This window comes from Oreochromis niloticus, linkage group LG17, assembly GCF_001858045.2.
Source record: "Oreochromis niloticus isolate F11D_XX linkage group LG17, O_niloticus_UMD_NMBU, whole genome shotgun sequence".
Lineage (NCBI taxonomy): Eukaryota > Metazoa > Chordata > Actinopteri > Cichliformes > Cichlidae > Oreochromis > Oreochromis niloticus.
The window spans coordinates 24,286,465-24,312,343 of NC_031981.2; the positions used below are offsets into that span (position 1 = coordinate 24,286,465).

Here is a 25,879-nt window from a genome sequence, read left to right on the forward strand (position 1 = left end):
AATGAACTTTAATTGGACTTAGAAAATGAAAAATATGCAGGTCCGTGTGTGTGTGTGTGTTTTAAACAATGAGTCAGTGTTTGACTTTGTACAACATGAAAGTAGATTTGAAATCAAACAATGAGACAGGGTCTGTCCCAGCTATCGGTTCAATTCAGTTTTATTTATATAGCATCAAATCCTAACAAGAGTCACTTAAATGTGATAACCTATAATCAGACAACCCCCTAAGACATCAAACTAATTTTACATCACTTTGTTAAGTGAACCGGACCAGTGAAACTCCTCTTTTGGTCAATGTAAAGACATTTAACTAAACATTTAATCCCTTGAATTCTAATATAAGAAAGTATAAGTACACTTGCAGCAATACGTCTCAAAAGTCTGCTCTCTCATGCATCCATCTGAGTATGAAAAAAGAAAGAAAGGACTTACAGAGAAAGAGCATAGGAAAAAAGTGCTGCTATATAAGAAGCAGTCAGTTTACCAAATTTAAAGATATCATTCGTCTGCTCTTATCTTCTTCAGTGCCTTGTGCCAACAGAGTGCAGAGCAGCTACTTGAACGCTAATCCACAGAGGCTGATTATTTGGTTAATAATTTTACATCTTCACTGCCTATGACTCTGGATACTGTAGCTCCTATGAAAAAAGAGAGCCTCAAATCAGACGTACTTGACTCCCTGGTTTGACTCTCAAATGCGCACCTTAAAGTAGATAGCTCATAAGCTGGAGAGTACTGACAGGGACTAGAAAGAGCATATTTGTCCTATATTGGTTCCTCTTCATTGACTCCCTGTTAAATGAGAACACTATCACATAATGAGAAAACAAACTTTTGCATTCAAGAAACGTCCATCTATCCTTTGCATGCTAAATGCCACAATCACCACACCTTTTCCCCCCACATTTATATTTTTGGGATCAGTTCATCCTGCGAATGCATTACAGAGTGGAAAATCAATCAAGCTTATTGATTTTAGTTCAGCAACACTCCACTGGGTTCACTATCATTTTCACTAAGCTTCAGGTTCATGATGAACTCGTTTTGGTATGGTATTCCTGCTCGGGGGCCACTTGTTCCCATCAGCACAGTTGCCATGAACATGATCGGCCTTTAAAAACATATTTAGGTTGATGTTATGTGTCAACTTGCAGCCTCAACTTTCACATGAATGCAATTGTGATGCAAGGTTTTTATATCACTATATTTGATGTGACTAGTATTATTCATTTCTTTTGCTTAAATGTTGTTGTTGATCATATGACCAAATTATTAGACTTGAAACTGACTTTCACACAGTCTACCACTCCTTCATGTGTTTTTGGATTACAGTTGACAAGATTTTCTTGGAGCAGTGTTATGCTGATTTGATCAACTACATCTGGACAAGTCTGCCTTGTTACTACCACCATTACAAACTCTTAAAACATTGAATGGTCCTAACCACATCTGCCCATGTGTACTCCATGTGTCTATATACTGCAACAACAACAACAACCACCACCAACTCTTTTTTTTGTTGTTTTTTTGTTTTTTTTTGTTTAGCAAGATCTCGTCCTTGTAGGCTATGATACATACTGGACTGCCAAATCTAACACACCCTGAAGGGTTCTTTAACCAGAATAGCACCTCTTGGCAAAATGCCCTGAGATGAGATTGGTTCCAACTGGCCTTCCTAATTCCTAATTTCGACTACTTTTATCCTTAATTGACATACAATGACCATTTAGCTGCATTAGTTTCCTATCCTCCGTAGAGCCCAGGGACATAGCTGGGCTGATGGGTAGGAAGGCAATGGGGCTGGTTGGAACAGTGTGGCTAGCAGGATTTCTTGACCTCTCAATGTCCTGGATAAAAAATCGATTGGTTCCGTTGGAGCCATCTACTAACAAAAGTGTGTTCTGTAGATGTGGTTGAACTACATATTGTATGGGTTGTGATACAGAGCTGGTGTAGTAAATTGGTTCCTGTTGTAGTAAAACAGTCTGAACTGGACTTGGTAGTGTATCATAATTACTAATATGAGAGGAACGACTGACAGTAGTATTCTTGGAGGTAGGAAGTGTCATAGATCGGGCAGTACTTACAGTACTGACAGATGATTGTAGTACATTTGTATTTGACGTTAGTCTTTCTGTTTTTATGTCTGCATGCTTTGTTTCAACAATGTGCTCCTGTCTGGTCTTAAAAACTGGCTCGACAAAATCAGCTGTGCTTTTGATAGCACCTGCAACATTTTGTACCAATATGGGTTTGGGGGACATTGTAGGAAACATACAGATCTCAGCCAGAGTCTTGAACTTTGGCCCAAGTTCAGTAAGGAAATCTAAGTCATTGTCATCCTCCAGGAGGCTGCAGCAACCCACAGAGCCAGCAGAGGAGCCCTGGCCCTCAAAATCATATTCCAAATGAGAATCCTCCACAGGAACAGCACATGCCGCTTTCTGTTTGAGGCAAAGAAACAAAACAGTCATTGGCATCAAAAGCTTCATTGCACAGGAGTACAAAGAGAAGATACTGTGACAAATAATTGCATGTATAGCTATTATACCATAGTACCTGAGAGTAGTAATCATTGAGAAAAGCATCAGGGAGGGCCATGTCCTCATACAGGTGTTTTGTGTGTTGTATACCAAGCACTTTTCTGTTGAATGATGCACGCCCATTGCCAAGGTTCACTGATTCCCTTGAAAATGTGTAGGCATTGTCAACCTCCATTACAGTCTGGACAGCTGCCTGATATTTCTGCTCGTTGTGGATTTGTATCTCATCAATTTCCATTATGTTTGAATTTTTCATGTTGAAATTTGACGACTGTCCCATCTTAACCTTTTGGAGCATAACAGGTAAACATTGGAGTGACATTTCCTAAAAGTAAAAGAAGAAGAAAAAATGATCTTTGAACACAAATTATAGATGAACTTTGATTTCAGTTTTCAGAATCATGTTTTTAAAACAAAGTTGAATCAGGAATGACTGACAAGCTATCTATCACATTCCTCCTTAAAAATCAGTTTGTTTTCTACATATCCACATTAAATAAAACAAAAAATATATCTGATTTTATTTATTTGTGAATATTTAAAAAAAGAAAGGAACATAAGAAACAGTTTCCCAGACAAACACGGGAGCCCACCTTATCCTCGCCTCTGCCTTCAGTATGATAGGATATGAGGTTTTCTTTGGGGAGAAATGGTAGCTCATTAAATTGGTCAGGAAAGATTTTGTCTGCCCCTGCATACTGACAGATCACCAGAAGAAATGGGATAACTGCACAAATAAAAAATAGATAAAAACATTCAAATTTAAATGCAAAGATTCAAACTAAAGCATAAAAGGTTAGGCTTTTCATGTATTTAAACCTTTTTTCTGTTATGCACAGTACTTTTTCAGTGTAGGTAAAAATACAAACTACAATTATATTTTAAATAGAACTGAATAATACTATAGAATAAATAGCTGTACAGATACAAAATAGTCCTGAATCTGTACTGAAAATCTTAAACATATGATTTTCCCAACTAGGCCTGTTATACGCATCATTATTGGATGTTCTAAAATCAACTCACATAGTAGTAAGCACAATGCCAGTAACAACAAGCCAATGGCTGGTGCAGCAAGCTTAGATGATGTAGCTCCTAGTCTTGCTGTTCTCCGGCTGCAGTCCTCTGTTTCCGAACACGTACAAACATTCACCGTAAAAACTTCCTTGGTTGGACAAGACAGACCCTGGGCATCCAACACCTCTACCTGGAGATTATGTTGTCCAGGCCATAGTGGCACATGAGAATGAATAGCAGCACTTGTCTCTGGAGATAACAAAGCACAAAGAGTTTTCAAACACAATTTCCCTCCACTACACTGCAACTCAAGCTTCGAATTAACTCTACTTCAAGATTTATTCTGCCTCCTCAAACAAAGCAAATACTGTGGAAAGGAAAAACCAACAGCTGCATCTGAATTACATTTAGTAAAAACAACATATAAATATTTGCCCAAATTTCTTTTCTGTAAACTAGCAGCTAGTTTATTTTACTGCATGATATTAGAATTGGGTGAATTGATTCCACTATAATAGGATTGGAGGAAAGAATTATTGTATTGTAACTGAAAATGCACACTATATTGCCCAAAACTATTCACTCATCTGCCTTTACACACATATGAACTTGAGTGGCATCCCATTCTTAATCCACAGAGTTTAATATCATGTTAGCCCACCCTTTGCAGTGTCAACTCTTCAGGGAAGGCTTTCCACAAGGTTTAGGGGTGTGTTTACTGTGCCCATCAACTTTTATGGAATTTTTCTTAATCTAAATGTTTGGTTTATGATCTCTCTCTTTATTAAAATGAAAAACTGTTCATTTCTTTGTAAGTGAGCAAACTTGCAAATTCAGCAGGGGATCAAACACTCATTTCCCCCACTGCTGTAAAGGCTTACGTCTTTACGGTAAGTCACTGTCATAATAAAATTAGTACTACAATTACTAATGCAAAAATAAATAAATAAATTAAATTAAAATGGTAAATGGTCTGTATTTGTATAGCGCTTTACTTGGTCCCTAAGGACCCCAAAGCGCTTTACACATTCAGTCATCCACCCATTCACACACATATTCACACACTGATGATGGCAAGCTACATTGTAGCCACAGCCGCCCTGGGGCGCACTGACAGAGGCAAAAATAAACGTATCCACTTTTTCTTTTGACCAAAACCAGATTTTCTTACCATTGATGACTTCTACAACCCAGCTGCCTTGTGTCCCATCAGGTATTATTCTGAACGTGAATGGAGCAGCATTGGGACTGACGTCTGCATCAATGCCCGTAATGTAAACAGATTTTTGATCAGAGCACAGACTGGCATGGTTTGTAGTCAGGGTTGGACAGTGGTCATTGCCGTCAGTGACTTGAATGGCTATTGTTCCTGTTGCTGTCTTTGATGGCATGTCTGAAAAGCAGATATGGTAAATATGTCAGTAAGAATTTGAAGCAAATGCCGTGATTGCCATTTGCTGGACTGGTATACATAGCACCTTTCCACTCAAGTTGAAGAAGGTGCTTTCTACTTTCTAATTTTCACACCCAGTCATGGATACATATACATGCTTTACACCTAAGCACCTGAAAAGTTGATTCTTTTCATCTGGACGTAGCATTTTCAGTGTCCAGATCAACAGAATCAGCTTTTTGGGATTTCCTTACCTGGATGATTGAGCATGCATCAGGACTATACCTAAGCACTTTTATGTAACATTCACGCACACATACACACACACACACACATACACACACACACACACACACACACACACACACACACACACGCAAAACAACCTGCTCTACCACCTGAGCCACAATCACCGATGCCGTATCCTATTGTAAATATACAACAACACATCACATAATATCAATAATCGAATCAGTATTAGATGCAATGTGATGCAGCCGTCAGGCACACAAAACATTTTTTGAATTAGGTTTGTAGAGTTTTGAAACATTTTCTTGTTCATTTGAATTCTGCTAGTATTTCAGTTTCCAAGTCGGCCTCCTGAACTGTCTCTGTGGACTCTGGTTATGCTCCCAGCTGTCTCCCTCCTGTTTCCCATTCCCTGATGACCTTTAATCCATTACTAATTATTCATATGTTCATTTTGGTTTGTGTTATTAATTAAATTATTGATTTCAAATTAGTTTAGCACATTTTTGAGACTGGTGAAACTAATATTTTAATTAGATTCCACTTATATGTTGATCATTTTTGATATGTAATAAGATAATAAAAGCTTTTAAGATCAACTCCAAAATGTTTGATGATATAAGGGCTTCATATGAAGGCAGGTTACACATTTGTTTTGACTGCCTTAAATATATTGGCTACAACCCAGTAATTCTAGGGGCTAGTTAACCTGATAGGTTAAATATCTGATTCTCCTTGGCCCTCCACAATGAAACTTTTCAAGTAAGATCTGAAAAGTTGTTGCTACCAACATTTTATTGGTAGTAAACGGAAATGAAATCCTTCAGTAGGGAAAAAGATAACCTTCAAACCTAAATATAAGAAGTGAAGGAAGCAGCAATGAAGTCTTAGTGTTGACAAGAGAATTACCTTTGGTTATAGCTAGAATCTTGGCGATGTAGGTACCATTCTTCAAGTAAGATGACTCCCTGTCTGGTATCTTGTTGAGTTTAATTTCAGCTGTTTCTTCATCAATTGTAAACAGGTTATCTGGATCATAAGCTTTGGCATAACTGGAACACAAAACATATATAAGAAAGAAAAAAAAACATCAGTAAAGTAAAAACGAGCAGCAGCGAAGTAAAAATGTCCATTTACATAAAACACTAGCTCAACATTATGATAAAGATGAAACCTTCAAAAACAAACGAAAAACCTCTAACCCAAAGTAGCTTTTAACTTTTTTATTAATTATAATAAATAATAATCATATCTGGTAATGCTTTACATTAAAGACTTCATATTATTAACATAATTGTGTGTCTTGATAGGCTTAAACAGACCCATCAAAGATATTTTAAATGCTAATAAGGACACAGCTGTTAACGTTGTTTTATTGTTTTTACAGCTACCACTGCTACCTGCTACGATTAGTAAATGCATTATTATACCAGTTAACAACTTTTGCTGTTACCAGAGTAAAAGTAAGGAAAGAGCCCTCATTAAGATTAATACAGCTATTCATTTTTTTCAATTCGTTTTTGTTCATTTAGCACCAAGTAACAACAAAAACTCTATTTTATTCATTTTTCTAAAACTCTAATTATTTCTTGACTTCACTAGGATAGATTTCTTTTATAGTATAGCTAAAATCATAAAATGTTGCCAAATTTAAAAATAATTTAGTAAAGTTTAAAAAATTTCATAATTGATACTTTAGTTAACCAGTTATAGTGTTTTTGACACATAATATGTACATATGTGTTAATAAGTATCTTGTAATGAATTCTAACCACATTACTGCCTGTTCTTAGAAAACCTTAATGTAAAGCATTAGCCAGTATATTATTATTGTCATTACTGCTACACTCTGCTATACTACGCAGTAGATTTGATCAAATAAAATAGGTGTTTGATGAGTGACTTTTTATATAAATCATATGATTGGTAGCTTTGCCATTAAGTGGAAAATACTGAAAACTGGATCATTATGACTAGGTCAAAAGTTGATGACTGTCCAGATACTATGTCTTACAACAATGGCCACTTAAACATAAGTCTCACAGATTTTACTGTAACTTGACAAACCTGACATCTTCAGCTGTTTTTCCTGTATCTGGATCAGTGGCTGTAAACACAGCGATCTTGCCATCTTTAGGTGCTTCCTTTGGGTCCTCGGATACATGAACAACCTTGGTGTCAGGTACAAATGCTGGACCCTCTGGTACATTATTAACTGATATTTTAATGGGGTAGCTTTTTGGTGCATTTGGCTTCAGCTTAGTTCCTGGTCCTGGTTTAAGTTTCACATCAGTGCCCACTTCAGTTCCAACTCCAGGGCCAGCCTCCACCTCAGGTTTAAGTCCTGCATCCAACCCTATATCCCCCTCGCCTTTCAGATCTAGGCCCACATCTACACTCACGCCTACATCCAAATCCACATCTACTCCCAGCTCTGTTTCTACACCCACACCGACACCAGCACCAGCACCAGCACCAGCTCCTGCCCCGGCACCAGCTCCAGTAACTAGAGGGTCACCCTCTCCAACATGAACACCCACATCCATCTGTATAGCACTACCAATCACAAACGGAGCAATATTCTCAATCAAAAGGCCAAGCTCAAGCTTCTGGACTTCTTCAAAATCCACAGGCTGCAAAATAAACAATAAAAGATAAAATGAGTGACTTGAGAGAAAACAGACACCAAAAAAATATGAAATACATTCAAGAAACAAACCCAGAACTAGCTGCAAATTAAAATGTTTGAAGCGAGTATATACAAATACATTGTGTAAAACATTGAACATGTCACCAATTTCTAAAGGTGCTACTGTCATGGAATTCTCACCAGATGCTGAGAACAACCAATCCACCAATCCACACATGTAAAGAAATCAAACTATAGATGTTCATGGTTTTAAGTTTTAAGTATTTAGTTATGTGTAATAATGAGAAATGTGGTTACAATAAGAACAGTGACAGACTGAACTAAATTATACTAAATCTAAGAAAGAGCTCTAGTATATACAAACAGCTCAATATATAAAGATCCAGGATATTACAGTGATAACATATATATGTGGTGATATGCAGTGCTTAGACCAGACGATATTCTCCCAGGATGTCACGAGCTTGTCTAAATGTTGGTCAGCAAACTTTAAATGCACTTCAACATGTTTTTTCTTCAGGGAGCATGCCTACAGGCCATAGTGGTCGAGTGCATTACTTATTGTTTTCTTTAAAACAATTGTACCTGCTGATTCCAGGTCTTTCTCTAGCTCTCTACAAGTGGAAAACTCTGCTGATAATTCTTTTTACTCTGTCTGAAATCTTGTGGGGAGCACCTGGTCATGGCTGGTCTATGGTCTTTCCACTTCCTGATTATGGCCCTAGCAGTGCTCACTTAAACATTCAGGCTATCAGATAGGCTGGCAGGATTGCTTCTAAGTACCGATAGATTTCAGCTGGTGTCATGACTTTCCATTCCTTTTTTGCACCTCCCTTTCTTCATGTGCTCAAGACTTTTTTCGCAGTGTCCCTGCATCTGTGGTTTGTTTTCTTTGCATGTATGAATTGCATGGGTCAGGGTTAGGGTTGGGCAGTAACACATTGCTGTAATCTGATTACTTTTTTCAAGTAACGATTGAAGTAAGGGATTACTATTGCAAAAAAATGTAATAAGATTACTGTTACTTTCCCTTAAGCACGCTGCGTTACTGTGCTACTAAACCGTGATTTTGTTTGTTATAGTGTCTCTCAATATTACATATTCTGGTTGTGTATCATGTCTTGATGCATGCTCAATCATCCAGGTAAGTAAATCTCCAAAAGTTGATTCTGTTCATCTGGACGTAGCGTTTTGTGGGAGAAACATTTCGTCACTCATCCAAGTGACTTCTTCAGTCTCAGCTGACTGCAGGTTTCCCCAAACTTATAAACAGTACATTTGCAGTCAGCTGAGACTGAAGAAGTCACTTGGATGAGTGACGAAATGTTTCTCCCACAAAACGCTACGTCCAGATGAACAGAATCAACTTTTGGAGGTTGTGTATCATGTTTTTAAAAAAAATTGTAAGTAAGTAATAAAGTAACTAATTACTTTTGAAAATATTTAATCAGTAAAGTAACAGGATTACTTTCTTTAAGAAGTAATCAGTAATTAGTAACTAATTACTATTTTCAAGTAACTGACCAAGACTAGTTGCGACTGACATCTGGTGAAATTTTTTTTTAGAGCTCCTTTAAAACTAATAAAGGTGCTGCTGAAATATCGAAAATATTGAAACTTGGTGACATGTTCAATAATTGCTTACCCGCTGTATTAAATACCTTTATCAACTTTAAGATGCCCTCGTTGGTTTTGTTGTCTGTCTCAATGGAAAAGAGATTATCGTCATTTCCTTTGGAAATTGTGAAGCGAGTCAGCCAGTTGTCTGTGTGTTCTTGGTCTTTGTCCAAAGCTTTGATTTTCATCACCACAACATTGTCAACATTTTCATCCACTGAGCCAGAATACTGAAATCAGAACAGCATGTTAAAAATGTTTTTGTAATAATAAGATGTTAAGTGCCTGACAATAATACATTATTTTAGTAATTCCAACTTATCCTATTGTCATCTTGTACTTTTGTACTTTTTTTTCTTTATCATTGTGCTTACAGTGTTCAAAAGACTAGAAAAACGTTAAAATTATATGAAATGATAAACTGTACATAGTTCCTTTTTAAATTTTCTATAGCCTTCTATGTAAGGAAGGCTATAGAACTCTCACAGTTATTCATTCTTATTAATTTTGGATTAAATGGAATCCTGCAAAAAATTCATGAACCATTTTTTCAGTGTCATTCTGAAACAGCATGTTTTGTATTTACCAGATGAAAAAAGGCAGTTCTGTTTTTTCACCAATAGTTATCCATTTGTGTGTGGAGTGCTAAGCTATCCATCAATCCATCCTTCAGAATGCCATGCTGTGAACCACTGCAGTGGAAGCTGCAGATCTCCACCTGATGAAGCTAACAGAACTACATCATCTACAAAAAACAAAGATGAAATCGAGCCGTCCCCTCATCTTCAGACTCTGCTTCTATCATAGAAGGCATGAGATGAGATTAACGAGATTCTCAAAGTATTTCTCCAACTCTACAGTCCTGAGAGGCCTGGCACCAGGATAGGACCCAGGTAATCCTGTCCCGGACAGTGTACACTGGACCCTTGATTTATTACAAAGTAAATGGGTTATCTGAATCGCTCTTTGTCTGCTTTAAAACATGCTGCAGATAATAGTGGTAATAAAACAGTGATCACTGACTATTTTTAGGGCATTTTTAGAGCAAAGAATTAAAGACAACAGCCTTAATGAACACAGTGTAGTTTGTACTCAGAAGCAGGGTTTATATGGCTGTAACAGGCTTGTTGGAATCTCTGAGATTATGGCATAATCATCCATAGCAGGAGGCACTAATACTGTCTTGTTTGGAAGTTTTTCTCCTGGCTTGGATGCTAGTTTTGGTTAACTTAAAACAAGATGCATGCTCTATAAAAACTGAACAGCAGACATCGTTACATATTTAGTACACTATAATACTGAGTAAGCAATAAGGATAATAAGTAATAAGTAATAAGGTAGAGCTGACTTAAAAACTGTTTATAACAGTAACCTGGAACGACATGAACAATTCACTTGACATTAGAAGGTAGGTATGCTTTAAAACATGCATTCCTTCCATTTGATTGAAAATTGGAGCATGCTCAACAAAGCAAACATTAAAACTATATTGAACTTGAGCTCAGGAGAGAAATTGTCACGATCCTGGGTCTTTTGACCCAGCGTTTTGAGTTTATTTTGATGTTTATGGTTGATGTTTAAGTTCATTAGTTTATCTAAGTTCATTTGTTTATTAGATTCCCTTGTGTTTTCAACCCCTGTGTTAAGTCTTCCTTGTCCTTTATGTGTTTCATGTCTGCATGTCTTTTGTTGTCAAGTTCATGTTCTCATGTCTGCATTTCATAATGTTTCCTGTTTTATTTTGAAGCGGTCCTGTGTTCTTGTGTTCATTGTGTTTAGTTTTACTCTCCCCTTGTGATGTCATTATGTTCATCTCTTTCAGCTTTTTCCACTTCCCTCATTACCCTCCTGTGTGTACTTAGTCCGTGTGTTTTCAGTCATTCCTTGTTACGTTGTCTTCTAGTCCACGTTGTGTCTCCAGGTATCCATGCCAGTTTTCCATGTTTAAAGTTTTTCATGTTTTAGTTCACCCAGTTTAGGTTTTTGTTTAGTTTCACCCATGCCCTTTGTTTGTATCTATTTTTGTCAGCCTTAGTAAACAGCTTGTTTTTGTTAATCCACGTCACGTTTCACGTTCTGTTTTGGTCTACATTTGAGTCCTCTTCACAATACATGCAGTCTGCCTCAGCCAGACTGTGACAGAAATATTTTCTGAAGTAATAAATCGACAACTGAAACTTTTTTTTACTACCAAGGGACTTACCCCTTGGCAATTAGAAAGAATGCAGGGTAACTTTATTCCTGTATTACTTTTCAAATCCATAAGCTATGTCTAAATTACATAGACAGTCCAGAGGAGCAAACTCCAGAGCTTTCCAAAATGGGCCAACACAGTTTAAGAATTTTTTAAACACCATTTTGCCACAATTTTTCTGACACGCAGATGAATATTTTCATACCACGAGGATGGAAATGAATATCTACGACTGCTTCTCAAAACTCTGGGAACAAGTAGCGTGCAGAGGTAACAGCCGTATACTGCTACTGGATATTCCTAAACTCCCTGCAGCTTGGGCCACCATTCACACTGCTTTTAAGAAAAGCACACTTGATACCACTAACGTAAAGTTCATAACTTAAGCCATCCATAAATAATGAGACAGACACAGCTGTATACAGTTGTTTTGAAAGTGATTAATAATATAAGAATAAATTTGGATGCCTTAAGAACAAGTAAAGGTCATATTCATTACCTCAGATTTTTCCAGAGTAGGCATGTTATCATTGATGTCCAGGATCTTGATCTCTACAGTTCCAGTTCCTGTCAGTCCACTTGCTGCTCCTCCCATATCAGTTAGCTTTATAACCAGTCTGTAGAAGTCATAAGTCTGTGAAAAGGAGGTGAAAACGCATGACTTATATCCAGATACTTCCACAGAAGAATTGTAATCATACTAAGCTAAGATGAGTCGATCCAGTCGGTCCTGTTTTCCTTCCACGATGAGAAAATCACCTTTGCACGTTTAGGAGGTATCGTCCAATTATGACATCTGCACACTGTCTCTCTTAAGAATATTTTATTTGAATGACATTTTCTGTCCAGGAACATTGTTTTATTCTACCTGACAAAGGTTGCCTGAATCAAAATGTATATATTTAAGAAATATATTAAGAAATTTAAGAAAGAAATTTGTGCAAAAATGCAGAAGCATATATGTGTCTTGCTGTATGTGCAGTGACTGCTAGCCTCACCTCTCTGTCCAGCGTGGGCTCTTTGACATACAGTTTTCCAGTCTTTTCATCTAAATGGAACATGTGACCTGTGCCTGCTGGCGTCTGACTGGCGATTCTGTAGGAGATCTCTGCATTAATTGTTCCAGCTTGATCGTTGTCTTTACCCTCAAGCTGCATGACAAAGGTTCCTGCAGTGGAGCACAACAGCTCAACACGATCATTTGACAAACAACTTTCACATACATAACATATGCAGACTGTATATGCGACAAAAAAGAAGGTTAGAGGCTGATTCTCAAAATGAATTTCAACTGGATCTTATAGAACGCAGATGTATTTGAACAGTTTTAAGATGTAAATATAATGTGAATCGCTGTGACTAAGTCCAAGGTCGTCTGTGAAATGTTAAACTTCTAGCCCAGAGTTCTTCCGTTCTTCTTTTCCCCTGTCTGTCATGGCTCATTTTCTCTCTCTTGCTCTTGCAATATCATCTCACTACTCCTAGTCTTACTAGGCTGAAGAAATATCTTCAGAAGAGGACAGATTTCAGGGATTTTCTCACAAGAACTCCATAAAAACTAAAATGCAATTTGTATGCATCACATAAAGAAAAATGTTTAAAATCCATCATTACCTTTTTCGCTTGCCTCATTAATGTTTCCAGTATGCAGCTCAAAAGAAGGAGCATTGTCATTTTGGTCCAGGACTGTTACAGTCAGTGGGATGTTATCCTCTGCAGTGGTCCCATTCCTGTATCTAGCGATCCCTGTTAGCTGTGTAAATTGTTAATGACAGACTGAGATAGTTTTAAAATTAATCTTTTTATATGTAATACAATTACATATAGAAACTATATTATTGATTTCAGAATTTCAGATTGTACCTGAAATTCTGAATTTCAGAAACAAACAAAGATCAAAACAAACTTACATTGTAGTATGGGCATTTTTCCCGATCCAGTTTATCAGTGATACGTACAAACCCAGTCTCTCGGTCCACCACAAAGAGGTTTAATGGGTTTTTATCCGCCCCTTCTCCAGAAAGGAAATATTGAACCTTCTCAAATTTGTCTTTATCAGAGCGTATCTGAAACAAAACAGGGAAAATAATTTACTGTAAATTACATAGTAAGACTTGGTAAAATAGATGGTAAATATGTAATTATTATGATCGCATGGTCTTTTCTCAACATCTAGTCATGCTTTAAAAAATTGTTCTAGTATTAAGGTTGAACTTAAGTCTCAGACAGTGATGTCAGGTTGGGGTGCTTCTTAAATATTCCCTGCCCTTGTTATACTTTTTAGCAAGAGCAAATATGTGTTCAAGAACTGCTTTTCACTCTCTACTGGAATTGTTTTTGTAATAATACAAAAATATGAATCTATGCCAAAGCACTGCCAGCACAACAGATACTGCACAGACATAAATGATGTCTAAACTTTTAATTTTACTGTTGAAATGAAAGAGTATATGCAGAACTTTCCAAATGTCTGCACCTGAAATTTATCACTGTGATCATATTGGACATAATAGGATTTGCAAATCCGTTAACAATTAGTTTGTAATAGGAAATCTGCGCTGACAGCTGCTGACTGGTCAAAGTGTGTTTTTAAACTATTATTAGCAAACCGAGTACTTGTGGCTGTTTTCAAGTTTTCAGCTGTGTGTACAAGTGGACTTTTTTAAAGGAATGTTCATGACATGCAATCCTAAAGTAGCGGAAGATCACCAAATGATGTGATAGAAGCCACTCAGCCACTGCTTAAAAAATATAACATACATGTAATATGTGTATATGCTATAAAGATTTCAATGAGCTGACGACCTTTGCAACGTATTCCATATGGGTGTAGTCAATGTTCTCCATCAGCTTTGCAGGAGGAAGAATCCACTCTCTCCGATTCCTCCTCAGTTTCTTTACCTTCTTCTCTTTGGCCTCAGAACTCATCATCTGTAATGACAGTAGTACAGTTAAATCCCTCAGTCCACAACAAAACGCTGGGCTAGGCTTTCTTATTTTCCTTACACTGTGTTATCTGCGAACCGCCAACTTTGAGTGTAGCATATAAATAATAATCTGTGTTAGGCAGTAAAATAAATAATACCTGACCGCACCACCTGATAGTGCTGTTTTGTCGCTTTAAATAAGAAGAAGGATGCCCTAGCATGTTAATATGATAGTAGTTTAAGACTGAATACTCACTAAGGCCAGTAAAAATAGAAGCAGTAGTCTCAACTTCGCCATGAGAGCAGAGAAGCGTTGGGATGTGTTGAGTCGGGTTTTCAAAGAAGAACAAACCGATGGGCTGTATGTAATCTAATAATGTAAAGACACACCCACAGCACGTTTAAGTCCGTCCCTCTATAGGGCTTGGCAACATGATGTTACCTCACAATGTGCTGCCAACACACTCTGTGATGTGCAGACCCTTTCTGTTTAGTGTCCTTATTTAACACAAGCATGTACAGCATGTACTTTTGAGAGTTAAAGGTGTGTCTTATCAGCACAATAATCTTAAAGGTAATCCACACCTAAAGCACACTTCAAAGGCATTCTGTGAGAAGAGGCTACTTTTCAAAAAGATAAATGAATAAATAGTTTAGCTTTTTTCAGTGTTTCCATGGTAAATTTAAATAAGTTCTTTGATTTCGAGTGCAGAGTCTGGCAAGATGAATTTTGAGTTTTCCTGTCTTTGTGCAGTTTATGGAAAATTAATTCCGCCAATTTACAACCCTGATATCCTGAGAACACAAGTGTGTGCTAGGCTTGTTTTATTCCAGATGTTGACCTTCCACTATATACTTGTTACCATTTAACATTCAAGTAAAGGAGATCATAACTGGGCTGAAAAACTAAAACTATCAGAGACTTTAGACTTTGTGAGTGGCCAAATCATCAATCTAGAACATTCATAAAAGAGAACTGTGATATCAGATGAGGGACTGTTTCATGTATAGGGGTTTTCAGTCCATCAACCATGGCGCCTATGATGTCACCATTTCATACTAATGGACACCCAAAGCGCTTTACAATTACAATTCCACTATTCATTCACTCTCACATTCACTGATGGTGGAGGCAAGCTATAGTTGTAGTCACAGCTGCCCTGGGGCAGACTGACAGAAGTGAGGCTGCCATCGCGCCATCGGCCCCTCTGGCCAACACCAGTAGGCGGTAGGGGGAAAGTGTCTTGCCCAAGGACACAACGACCAGGACGGAGAGAGCAGGGGGCTCGAACCGGCAACCTTCCGGTTACAGATGAGCTTCCCAATCCCCTGAGCCACAGTCGCCCCTGTAGTCTTTTATACCTAATTTGTAATCTCTGTAGTTTGTTGTTGGACAGTTATCTGTAAATCTGTAAGTCATCTGAAAATTAATTCATATGAACTTATATCATTGGGCAAACTGTGTGCACTTTAAGGCGTTCTCCAAAATAAAGCAAAATAAATAAATCAAGTCGAATGACTCCAGTGATGCTATCGTCAGTGCGTAATGTGTTAAATAAAAATGCTAGTGCTTTTCATGAATACTGTTATAACCTTAGGCAAAAAGATAAAATCAGCATACTACTGGTTTAAGACTCTTATTTTTACATGCAGGTGCAGACAAGAACGTTCTGACATACTTTCAGTGGCACATCTTTCAACCAGTTTGAGAGGTCAAGATAGGTAGCGTAACAACTGTTGTCAGGAGAATTATTCTAAAACACAGTTTTACTTGTATACAAGGGCAGCACAGAGCAGGGCTCTGTGACCCACGCTCTGAGACTGCCCTGGTCTTTATTTATACATCAGTGGGTGTTTGTTCTTTACATTGGAATGTGGATGTTTAGGTGTGGGTGTGTGTATGTGTGTGACCCCATAAACGACTTCCCTAAACCTGCTGGTCTGGAAAATCCAACAGTTCATCTATATGTAAAAAAGGCACTTAGACTAAAACAGGCATAGATACGTTTATCCTACCGTAAAACAATAAAAGAAGGTACGACCTTTCCCATGCTCCTAGGATGTGGGGGGTGAATACCAGAACACTCTGGAATCACACAAACCTCCTAGGATGAGACATTCTTTCAATATGCCATCAACTACTTACTTCTAAACACAAATGATTACATACAGCATTCTACCATAAGTAAACTTATATTATTAAAAGATTATACTGACTACCAAGTAATAATTTTATATTGACAACTGTTCACACACACACACACACACACACACACACACACACACACACACACACTTAAAATGTGCACAGTGGTAAATTGCTGGGACTTTGTATTCTCAAGAATAATTTTACTATTAACAATAACACAGCAGAAATAAGCATCTAAATGGAAATAAATCAATGATAACAAAATAATAAAGTAAAGTGAGAAGAACAGATTGACAGACATTTGGACTGATGTTGATATCCATGTATTTTTATTGGAACTATGCAAATGAAAGCGTTAGCGTGACACTGCACAGTTTGCCTTTGGGCAGAACAGATCAGGTTCCTTATTAACAATGGCTTGTTCATAAAGTTTGAAGGTCCACAATGTGAGGTCATACTTCACATGCACACTTTATTTCTACTTCACACATACAGCTTATTTGGATGGATTAGGAGTTCAGAGGGAGCGGGGTCATTGCTCTACGGAGCCAGCTGCTTAGGGTCTAGCAGGCAACCACCAGTTCTTATATGATTTTTGGGGGGTTGTTGTTGTTTGTTTTTTTAAGAGCTATAGGCATGTTTCTCTGTCAAAATAGTGAAACTGGCTTGCATCCAAGGTAAGAGTTCAGCCTTTAGGCCATTCTCCAACTTTAAAGAAACCTTCGCAGTGATGTTATGTTCTGTTGCCAACTGTTTAAACTTTATGAAATGTTTTTAATTGAACTATATTGTGCAATATGGAGGTTTCTTTCACTCTCACACACATACATTCTTCTTTCACATACATATATTTTCACTCTCACATACATATATTCTTCTGTCAGACACACGTATTGTCACTCTCACATACATATATTTTTCTTTCACATACATATACTTTCACTCTCATATAGTTTTATTTCAATTTTTATATTTAGATATTTTTATTCTCATGTTTACACATATTTAACACACACATTGCAATATTGTGCTCTCTTATACATGTATTTTAATGTACATATTTACAAATTTTTCACTCTAACATACATGGTCAAAGGAGTTGCAAAGAAAAGCATCTGGACTTCTTTGAGTTGCTTGAAGACGTTTCACCTCTCATCCGAGAAGCTTCTTCAGTTCTAAGGTCAAATGGCCGAGAGTCCCAGATTTAAACCCAGTGGGAGTATCCCCCCCAAGGAGGGACAAAGGACCCCCTGGTGATCCTCTAATCACATGCGCCAAGGTGTGAAAGCGGGTGTGGGACCTAATCAGCCAGGGTTTCGGGTGAGCCCATTGTGAAACCTGGCCGCACCTTGTCATGTGAATTCCAAAAAAAATACCTGGTGGTGTAGTCGGTGATTTTTTGTCAGTTGAGCTTTATATATTATGTTTAACCCGAGTGACCACCCGGTCAGCTGGTGGGTAACTATGGCGTTATTTTTGTGCCACTATTCTGAGCGCACGTAAAAAAAAAAGTTGAGCCCGTCCCATCTCGATCAAGTGACGAGGACAACGATGTGACCGTTTCAGGAGATGATAAAATATTTCTTAACACCCCGATAGCTTGCTGAAGAACTCGAGTTTCTTCTCCCCCCTCCATGCTGTCAGACACTTGAAAGTGACCCGCCCGTGCTTCTCAGCCAATCACAGCGGTACAGACACCCAGCCTTCCGTTTCCATTAAACTCCTTCCGTTTCCACTATACTCTTTCATTCACATACATTATTCTCTTGCATACATATATTTTTTTCTGACATGTATGCATTCTCTGCTTACATACATATATTATTTGTGAGATTAAATGCATACTGAATGCATGTAAATGAGAGCAAAATGTAGGAATGCATAAATGAAAATGCATGTATGTTAGAGTGAAAAATTTGTAAATATGTACATTAAAATACATGTATAAGAGAGCACAATATTGCAATGTGTGTGTTAAATATGTGTAAACATGAGAATAAAAATATCTAAATATAAAAATTGAAATAAAACTATATGAGAGTGAAAGTATATGTATGTGAAAGAAAAATATATGTATGTGAGAGTGACAATACGTGTGTCTGACAGAAGAATGTATGTGTGTGAGAGTGAAAGAATGAATTTTGGCTTGTACGGCCCCTCATACCCACTGCTTTTGAGTTTTGCTTCCCTTGCTTCTCGTTCTTACTTTTTCAGACGATCTCACTTACCTTTCGTGTCTTTCCGTCCTAGTTTCATCGCAGTGTTTTGTCCTCATGTGTCAACTCTGTCTCATTTACCTTTCTGACTTTGTGTCAAATTTGCATTTTTAATCCTATGTTTCGGGGTTTTACTTCTGGTTTTAAAAACTATTTGTGATTTTAGTAAGGATTGATTTTAATGAAGATAACATATTTGCCACTGCTCTTGAACTCGACCAGTTCCTCTTTCTGGAAATAGCCTCTCCAGCTTTGGAGCAAAAACTTTCTTTGGAGAGAACCCTGTCTCCTGAATCCCAGTTTAGATTTGGGAGACAGACATCCTCTCTACTTTTAAGATAAGCTTAAAACTTTTATTTTGCTAGAGTACATAGTTAGGGCTGGATCAGGTGACCCTGAACCCTCCCTTAGTTATGCTACAATAGGCCTAGGCTGCTGGGGGCCTACCATGATGCATTAATACACCACTCTGTATTGCCACAGTCACTGCACATCCCTGGTTCTGCCAAAGGTTTGTTCCTGTTAAAAGGAGAGTTTTTCCTTCCCACTGCCAAGCCGTTGCCCATAGTGGGTCATTTGGTTGTTAGAGCTCTCTCTCTCTCTTGACAATATATAGCACATTGAGGTAACATATGGTATTGTATACATAAAATTGAATTGTACATACCTCATTTACCTCATTCATTAAGTGTGCCAGGCAGCTCACGTTGATGTCTCCTGAGTCCTGCAGTGCCCACTTTCTCAAAACCTTCCCTGAAAAGGACTCTTACACTCCACATGATTACTTGTCTGCCTGCTCTCTACAGCTTCACTTAGCTGGTGTTCACTCGGTTTATTTACAATTATAAAATATATAAACAGAGAAGTATAATCTGACCTGGCACTAAACTTAAAACTTATAGCCAGGGAGGGTCTGTGGAAATGGTGAGGCATAGTTTATGTGGAGCTGTGAAGCTAAAATGAGTTATTGTAGGTTGTGAGTTTAGAAGCATTGCTTGAGATCTGGGGAGGTATTTCCTAAGTAGGGTTTGTAAGAGGACAGGCAGGAAGCCAAGACAGACAGCAGAGAAGGAGAGAAGGACGTTCTACAAACCACCAGAGGTGGGTTTCACATTTGAGTGAACAGAATACTTTAGCAGGGAGCTGAGAAAAATACATGAAAGGGAAATTACAATGCACACCAAACCACGCATTAGACAGACTCTTTAAGAGCTGTTTTTTCAGTTCAATTCAATTTTATATAGCACAAAATGACAACAATAGTTGCCTCAAGGTGTTTTTTATATTACAAGGTCAAGACCCTACAATAATACAGAGTAAACAGAGAAAACCCCACTAATCATATGACCTCCTATGAGCAAGCGCTTTGGCGACAATGTGCCAGGAAAAAAACCTCCAGCAGAACCAGGCTCAGGGAGGAGCGGCCATCTGCTGGGACCAGTTGGGCTGCTAACATCTCACTCTGGGCTATTTCATGGGCATCTTTGCAAAGCCTGCACGTGGCATCCTGCCTGGTGTGGCAGACCCCAACCTCTACTAAACTTCCAGTTAAAGCCGTGATTAGTGCCTCTTCTCTGTATTTCAGTCCAGCTTTGTCCAGCCATTGGTAGGACAGCCACTTCTTCAAGTGGCTGATATCAAGGCTTTATCCTACAAAGGTTTGTTCTTCCATGATGCTCCTGTTCAACCTCCTCCTCTTTTTCTCTTGTTGCCTTAGCTATATAATAAGTAGCTGATCACTTGGGGCCATCATCTTGGCTGTCCTGATGGGTCTTTGTTCTTACATCATGGATAGTAGCTCTAACAGCTCACTTTTTACTTTCTCTTTCACTTGAGGGGTAAACTCTGTTTCTAGCTTGTGAAAAGAGAGGATGCAGGTTAGATGTATCAGGTTTGTGCAGGTTTTAGATCTCACCCTGGGTCAACACACCTGAATCAAATGATTAGTTCATTACCAGGCCTCTGGAGAACTTCAAGACATGCTGAGGAGGTCATTTAGCCATTTAAATCAGCTGTGTTGGATCAAGAACACATCTAAAACCTGCAGGACACCGGCCCTTTAAGCCTGGAGTTCCCACACCCCTGTCTTAAGAAGAAACATGCAGACAGTTCACTCGTTAAGTTACATAATGGTATTTTATTCACATGAGCCACACATTTGGCCAGTGTGCTAACTTAACCACACTGTGGTTAAATTTAGCTCTCATCCTATTTAGTACCCCTATTACCACAAATAATAACACAAACAGGAAATATAATGCCAATTTTGTAGTAGTGTATGTATATACTATAGTCTGTCCTGCACTTTTCCCTTCTCTTGTTCTTTCTTTCTGATTGTTTTTTTTTTGTTTGTTTTTTTGTTTTTTTAATTACCTGTCCCGTTTGGTTCTTTTGCCATCAGAATTATTGTCTAAAGGCGAAGAAAGATGCCCAACGGATTTACTTTACCAAATGGACCATCCCACCCTTGCCGTAATGGTCCATCTGATTCACCTTTTATTGTTTATTTTATTTTCACTTGCTGAATACGGGACAGACTTGACTGGTGGAAAGAAAGGGGAGAAAGAAAGAGGGAAAGAAAAAAACAAAAACCTGAGAAGAGGGACGGGGAAAAAGGGCAAAAAACAAAAACCAACAGAATAAGCAGACAAAAAATACATATCGATCACCTGGATCACCTGTTGAGAAAGAAAAAAGAAAGCAAGCAGAAGAAGACGAGAGTAATAAACAAGATCACAATGATCTATGGGAATATGACAGTAAATACTAAATATTAAACATTATGGTGCAGCACGTGAGATCGACAGCGCACAGTGTGCTTTGAGGTAGGAGCCAAAAAGGGTGTAGTTTGTGTCTGTGAGCACCCGTGTGTACACCTGTGAGCATGAACGCGCTTGTTTTTAAAAGGTTCCTTCATGTAATGATCTGCTAGAGGGTGTGGGGGGCCACTGCCCCGACCTCCAGGGCATGACGCAGGTATGGAGGAGATCAAAACTCCAGACATCCAGAGGCCCCAGAACACAAGAGACCAAGGAAGACCAACAGAGGGCAGCTGCGCCACTATCCCAGAAAGAGCTGAGGAGAGTCCCAGATGAGGGGTCACTCAGCAGCCGCGGAGCAGAAGCCAGGGGGGTTGCAGTGACGTGCCCGTGAGCTCCGCCGGCAGCCAGCTGTGCCTGAGTGACCGAGCCCTGGGCTGAGAGGCCGAGGGCACCCCATCCCCGAAGTGGCCCGAGCGAGCCCCAGGCTCCATGCCCCGATAAGCAGCCGCCAAGGAGTGAGCCGGTGGGTACCTGGGCGCCCACCGCCTGACACAAAGAACCACCAACGCACCGATGTCTGAGGGCGTCTGACACCGGCAGGGGAAGTGGTGGGGGAGATGGGCCTCCAAACCTTGGAGGGCCTGAGATGTTCCCAGAGAGGTGGCGTCTGATACCCAACCTGACATATAGACACAGACAAACAGGCACACACAGATACAAACATCTATTCCCACCCTCATGCTCTCAACACTCACCCAACGTGGAGACAGACAGAGAGACACTGTACACACAATCACACTCCCCAAGCGTACTCTAAGCCCCGGGTCTAGGTACCCTTGCCCCTGGAGGGGGAAACTGCACCCAGACCCAGGTGGTGTTACCCTTTTCCCTGCGGTGGGGAGAAGCAGACCGCCCCGACTCCGCAGCAGCAGGGAGGCCCCACATTCCAGACCCCAGTCGGACGGCCAACTCCTCCTCCTAGCCCCCCCGCTCCAGCAGGCCGCAGAGAACGGGGGTGTAGGAAGACTCCAAAACCTCCCTCCACCCGCTCATATGTAGTGTTGATGTATGTGTGTTCTAAGGTGCATTTAAAACCCAGGAGGGCATGGAGCTACCTGCCAGAGCAGCAGGTAAGCGTATAGCCCCTCCTGCTAGCCCTCAATGTCTACGTGTATTTAAAATTGAGAGGTGGGCAATGACGCCAGGGGTGAGGTGTACACCCTGATGGTGATTGGAATCCGTGTAGCGTGCCCACCCCCAAGATCCTATATGTATGTGTAATGAGAGTGTGAGTAATGTGAATGTCTAAGTTGTGGGATAAAATTGAGGCAGAGGCAGCCAGAAGGGGACAGAGGGGGTAACATATGGGATGTCTCCTCTGCACCCTGGTGACACACCCCTACCCCAAGGCCCCTGCATGTGTGGGTGATTGTGGTTGAGCGGGAAGAGGGAGGCAGCTGGAGATGGGAGGGAAGGAAGGGAGGGGCAAGTGACCCCTCCCTGGGGTCAGCTCCCCCGCTGACCCCAGTAGGCACCCCCATACTCTGCAACCCGCCAGGGAAAGGGGGGCTCAGGTCCATCCAGACCGGGGCCCAGTGCAGCAGCGCCGCCCGGCCCCACAGAGCCCGGGACAGTCCACCTGACCCCCCCACAGAGAAAACTGCACCCACCCCATCATCCACTCATCTTCCAGACTACACAAGACAATAGACGCCCAGGCTGAGATCTTCCTCCACCTCTCCTGTATCTCCCCCTCCTGCAGAGAGAGTTCCTGAAGAGAGGAAGGCTCCTGCAGGATGTGACAACCTCCCCCACCAGTTGAAGAGCCCCCCAGGTGGTTCGATGCACAGGCGGCACCCCGCGCCAGGACTGGGCCCCCATACACCCACCCGCCCACAACCCCGGCAACACACAAACCAGGACCCAAGCCCCTGAGGCTTGGCCAGGGCCCCAGCCCAGAGACGGAGTGCCCCCAGAACCTCACGCCCATCCCGGACCCACCCAGGGGCAGCCAGGCTACCAGGTCAGTAACCCACGTCCTTCAGCACAGACCCTCCCCTAGCCCCGCTGCACACAGCCACGAGGAAACCGTCACCTAAGAGCCAACAGAGCCCCTAATTGGCCATGACCGCTACCCCGGGTTGAGCCCCCCAAGGAAGATGCTCCCGGGGAACCCCCCGACGCCCTAAGCCTGTCCCTACCCCCACACCAATCACAACAGTGAAGGTGGGACCAAACTAAGACCCCCCACCCCCACTAGGTGATGGAGCTGATCAAAGGAGCCCAGAGCAATTGATCTGATGTGGTGGCAGAGGCTGTATCAAGACTAATGTAATCTAATAGATAATTTCTATATTGGTTAGAATTAAGATTATTTTTATTTTTCCAGTTCATGAGGACTGTTTTCTTGGCTATGCATAGGGCAGTGAAAACCATATGGGCTATATTCTTTTCCGGAGTGACATTATCTAAGCTGCCCAACAAACATACTAAAGGGGAAGTTGGAATGTTACATTTCAGACACTTTGATAAGTCTTCACATATCTCGCGCCAAAACTTCTGAACTGGTGGACAGAACCAAAGTGCGTGGATATAATTGTCCGGTGAATTGGTTTGGCAGTGTGAGCAGTTGTTGGTAGACGTAAAGCCCATCTTGAACATCCGATGACCTGTATAGTGCACTCTATGTAGTATTTTGTATTGAATTAATTGAAGACTGGGATTTCTAATTAGATGAAAAGTTTTTAAGCAAATCTGAGACCAGAAGTTTTGGTCAAAGTTAACTGATAAATCCGCTTCCCATTTTGCAATAGGAAGGGATATTGATTCATCTGTTTTAGAAAGCATTCTGTATATTTTGGATAGTAATTTGGGGGTTTTAAGAGTAAGAAATTGAACCACACTTGGTGGTGTTTGTAGTTCAACTTGACCCGGTTTAAATCTCTTTTTTACTATGGATTTAATTTGTTGATATTCTAAAAATCTTTTCTTGTTGATCCCATATTGTGTAACTAGTCTGTCAAATGAAATAAATTCTGTTCCTTCTAGTATATGTTCTAAATATTTGATTCCTTTACTACTCCAATCTGAAAAGTTTATCATATTATTGTTTTGTAATATGTCAGGGTTGTTCCAGATAGGTGTACGTTTGCATGGGATTAATGAAGACTCAGTCAACTTCAGAAACTCCCACCATGCTGTCAGAGAGGAGCTGATGTTGATGCTTTTGAAGCATTCATGTCATTGGATGTTTGAGCCAATAAATGGTAGATCTGAAATCTCTAGATTATTGCAAAGTGCTTGTTCTACATCTAGCCAACCCTTTCTTTCTGATTGTAAAATAAATATGAACATGCATTTATAACCTAAATCCTGCAATTTATCACATATTTGATTTCCATGTCTGAGAAATGCAAGTGTCTAGAGCAGGAGTCTCAAACTCACAGCCCGAGAGGCCACTTGTACCCCACGTCACCCCTACTTGCAGCCCGTATATTGACGTGAAGAAATATAATGGAATTTGGCCCTTTAAGTTCCTGTTTTTTGTTTGGGAGGGTTTGTTTGTTGTTGAGTGAAATGTTAAAATAAGGTCTTTAAAAACAATTTTCACTATCAGTCAAAAACTGTGTACACTTATGTCAGCATTTTTATTTTGTTAAATACGAACGAAATTATAGCAGAAGTGCTGCCATGTGTCTGGCCAGAAAGAGAGTATCTGTCTCACGGTTTGCCAGGGCAAGCAGTAGGGATGTGGGGAAGGTGGACCCAAAATGCAGGACTCTTGTGGTGAACAATGCGTCTATTTACAGTGAGGTAAATAATAATCCAACAATAAATCCCTGTGCACTCCCCTGGCTCCCGTGCCGTGTCTTCTGCTTGGGTTGCTGCCCCCACGACCCGGCCCCGGATTGAGGACATCGACCCTGTCCTCATAATTCAAAATGTCCAGAGAGTGCTGCGTGTGTCCTTACCAAATGTAAAAACAAAACAAAAAGAATCATTGGCGCACACACACAACCAATTAGAGAGGCCAAGATCAGTGGCATGACAACTGTTCACACACACACTTCAGGTCTTTGTATTTTCATGAATAATTTTACTATTAACGACAACAACAGCGAGACCTAGAGGGGCGTGATTGGGAGGAACGGCCTCCTGG

The 25,879-nt window shown here is 40.0% G+C and overlaps 1 protein-coding gene across 1 annotated transcript; it reads right to left on the reverse strand.

Annotated features, from left to right (window-relative positions):
* Window positions 1-149: 149 nt before the first annotated feature.
* On the reverse strand, window positions 150-14,932 carry LOC100710943 (desmoglein-2-like). Its single transcript, XM_005475650.3, has 14 exons — window positions 14,850-14,932; window positions 14,472-14,597; window positions 13,577-13,732; window positions 13,281-13,419; window positions 12,665-12,834; window positions 12,166-12,300; window positions 9,517-9,702; window positions 7,273-7,838; window positions 6,115-6,257; window positions 4,735-4,956; window positions 3,573-3,812; window positions 3,140-3,273; window positions 2,563-2,871; window positions 150-2,447 (listed from the first exon to the last, which is right to left on the reverse strand). Exons 1-14 carry the CDS (start codon window positions 14,889-14,891, stop codon window positions 1,686-1,688), a joined length of 3,330 nt encoding a protein of 1,109 aa, XP_005475707.1. The 5' UTR covers window positions 14,892-14,932; the 3' UTR covers window positions 150-1,685.
* Between the last annotated feature and the right edge of the window lie 10,947 nt (window positions 14,933-25,879).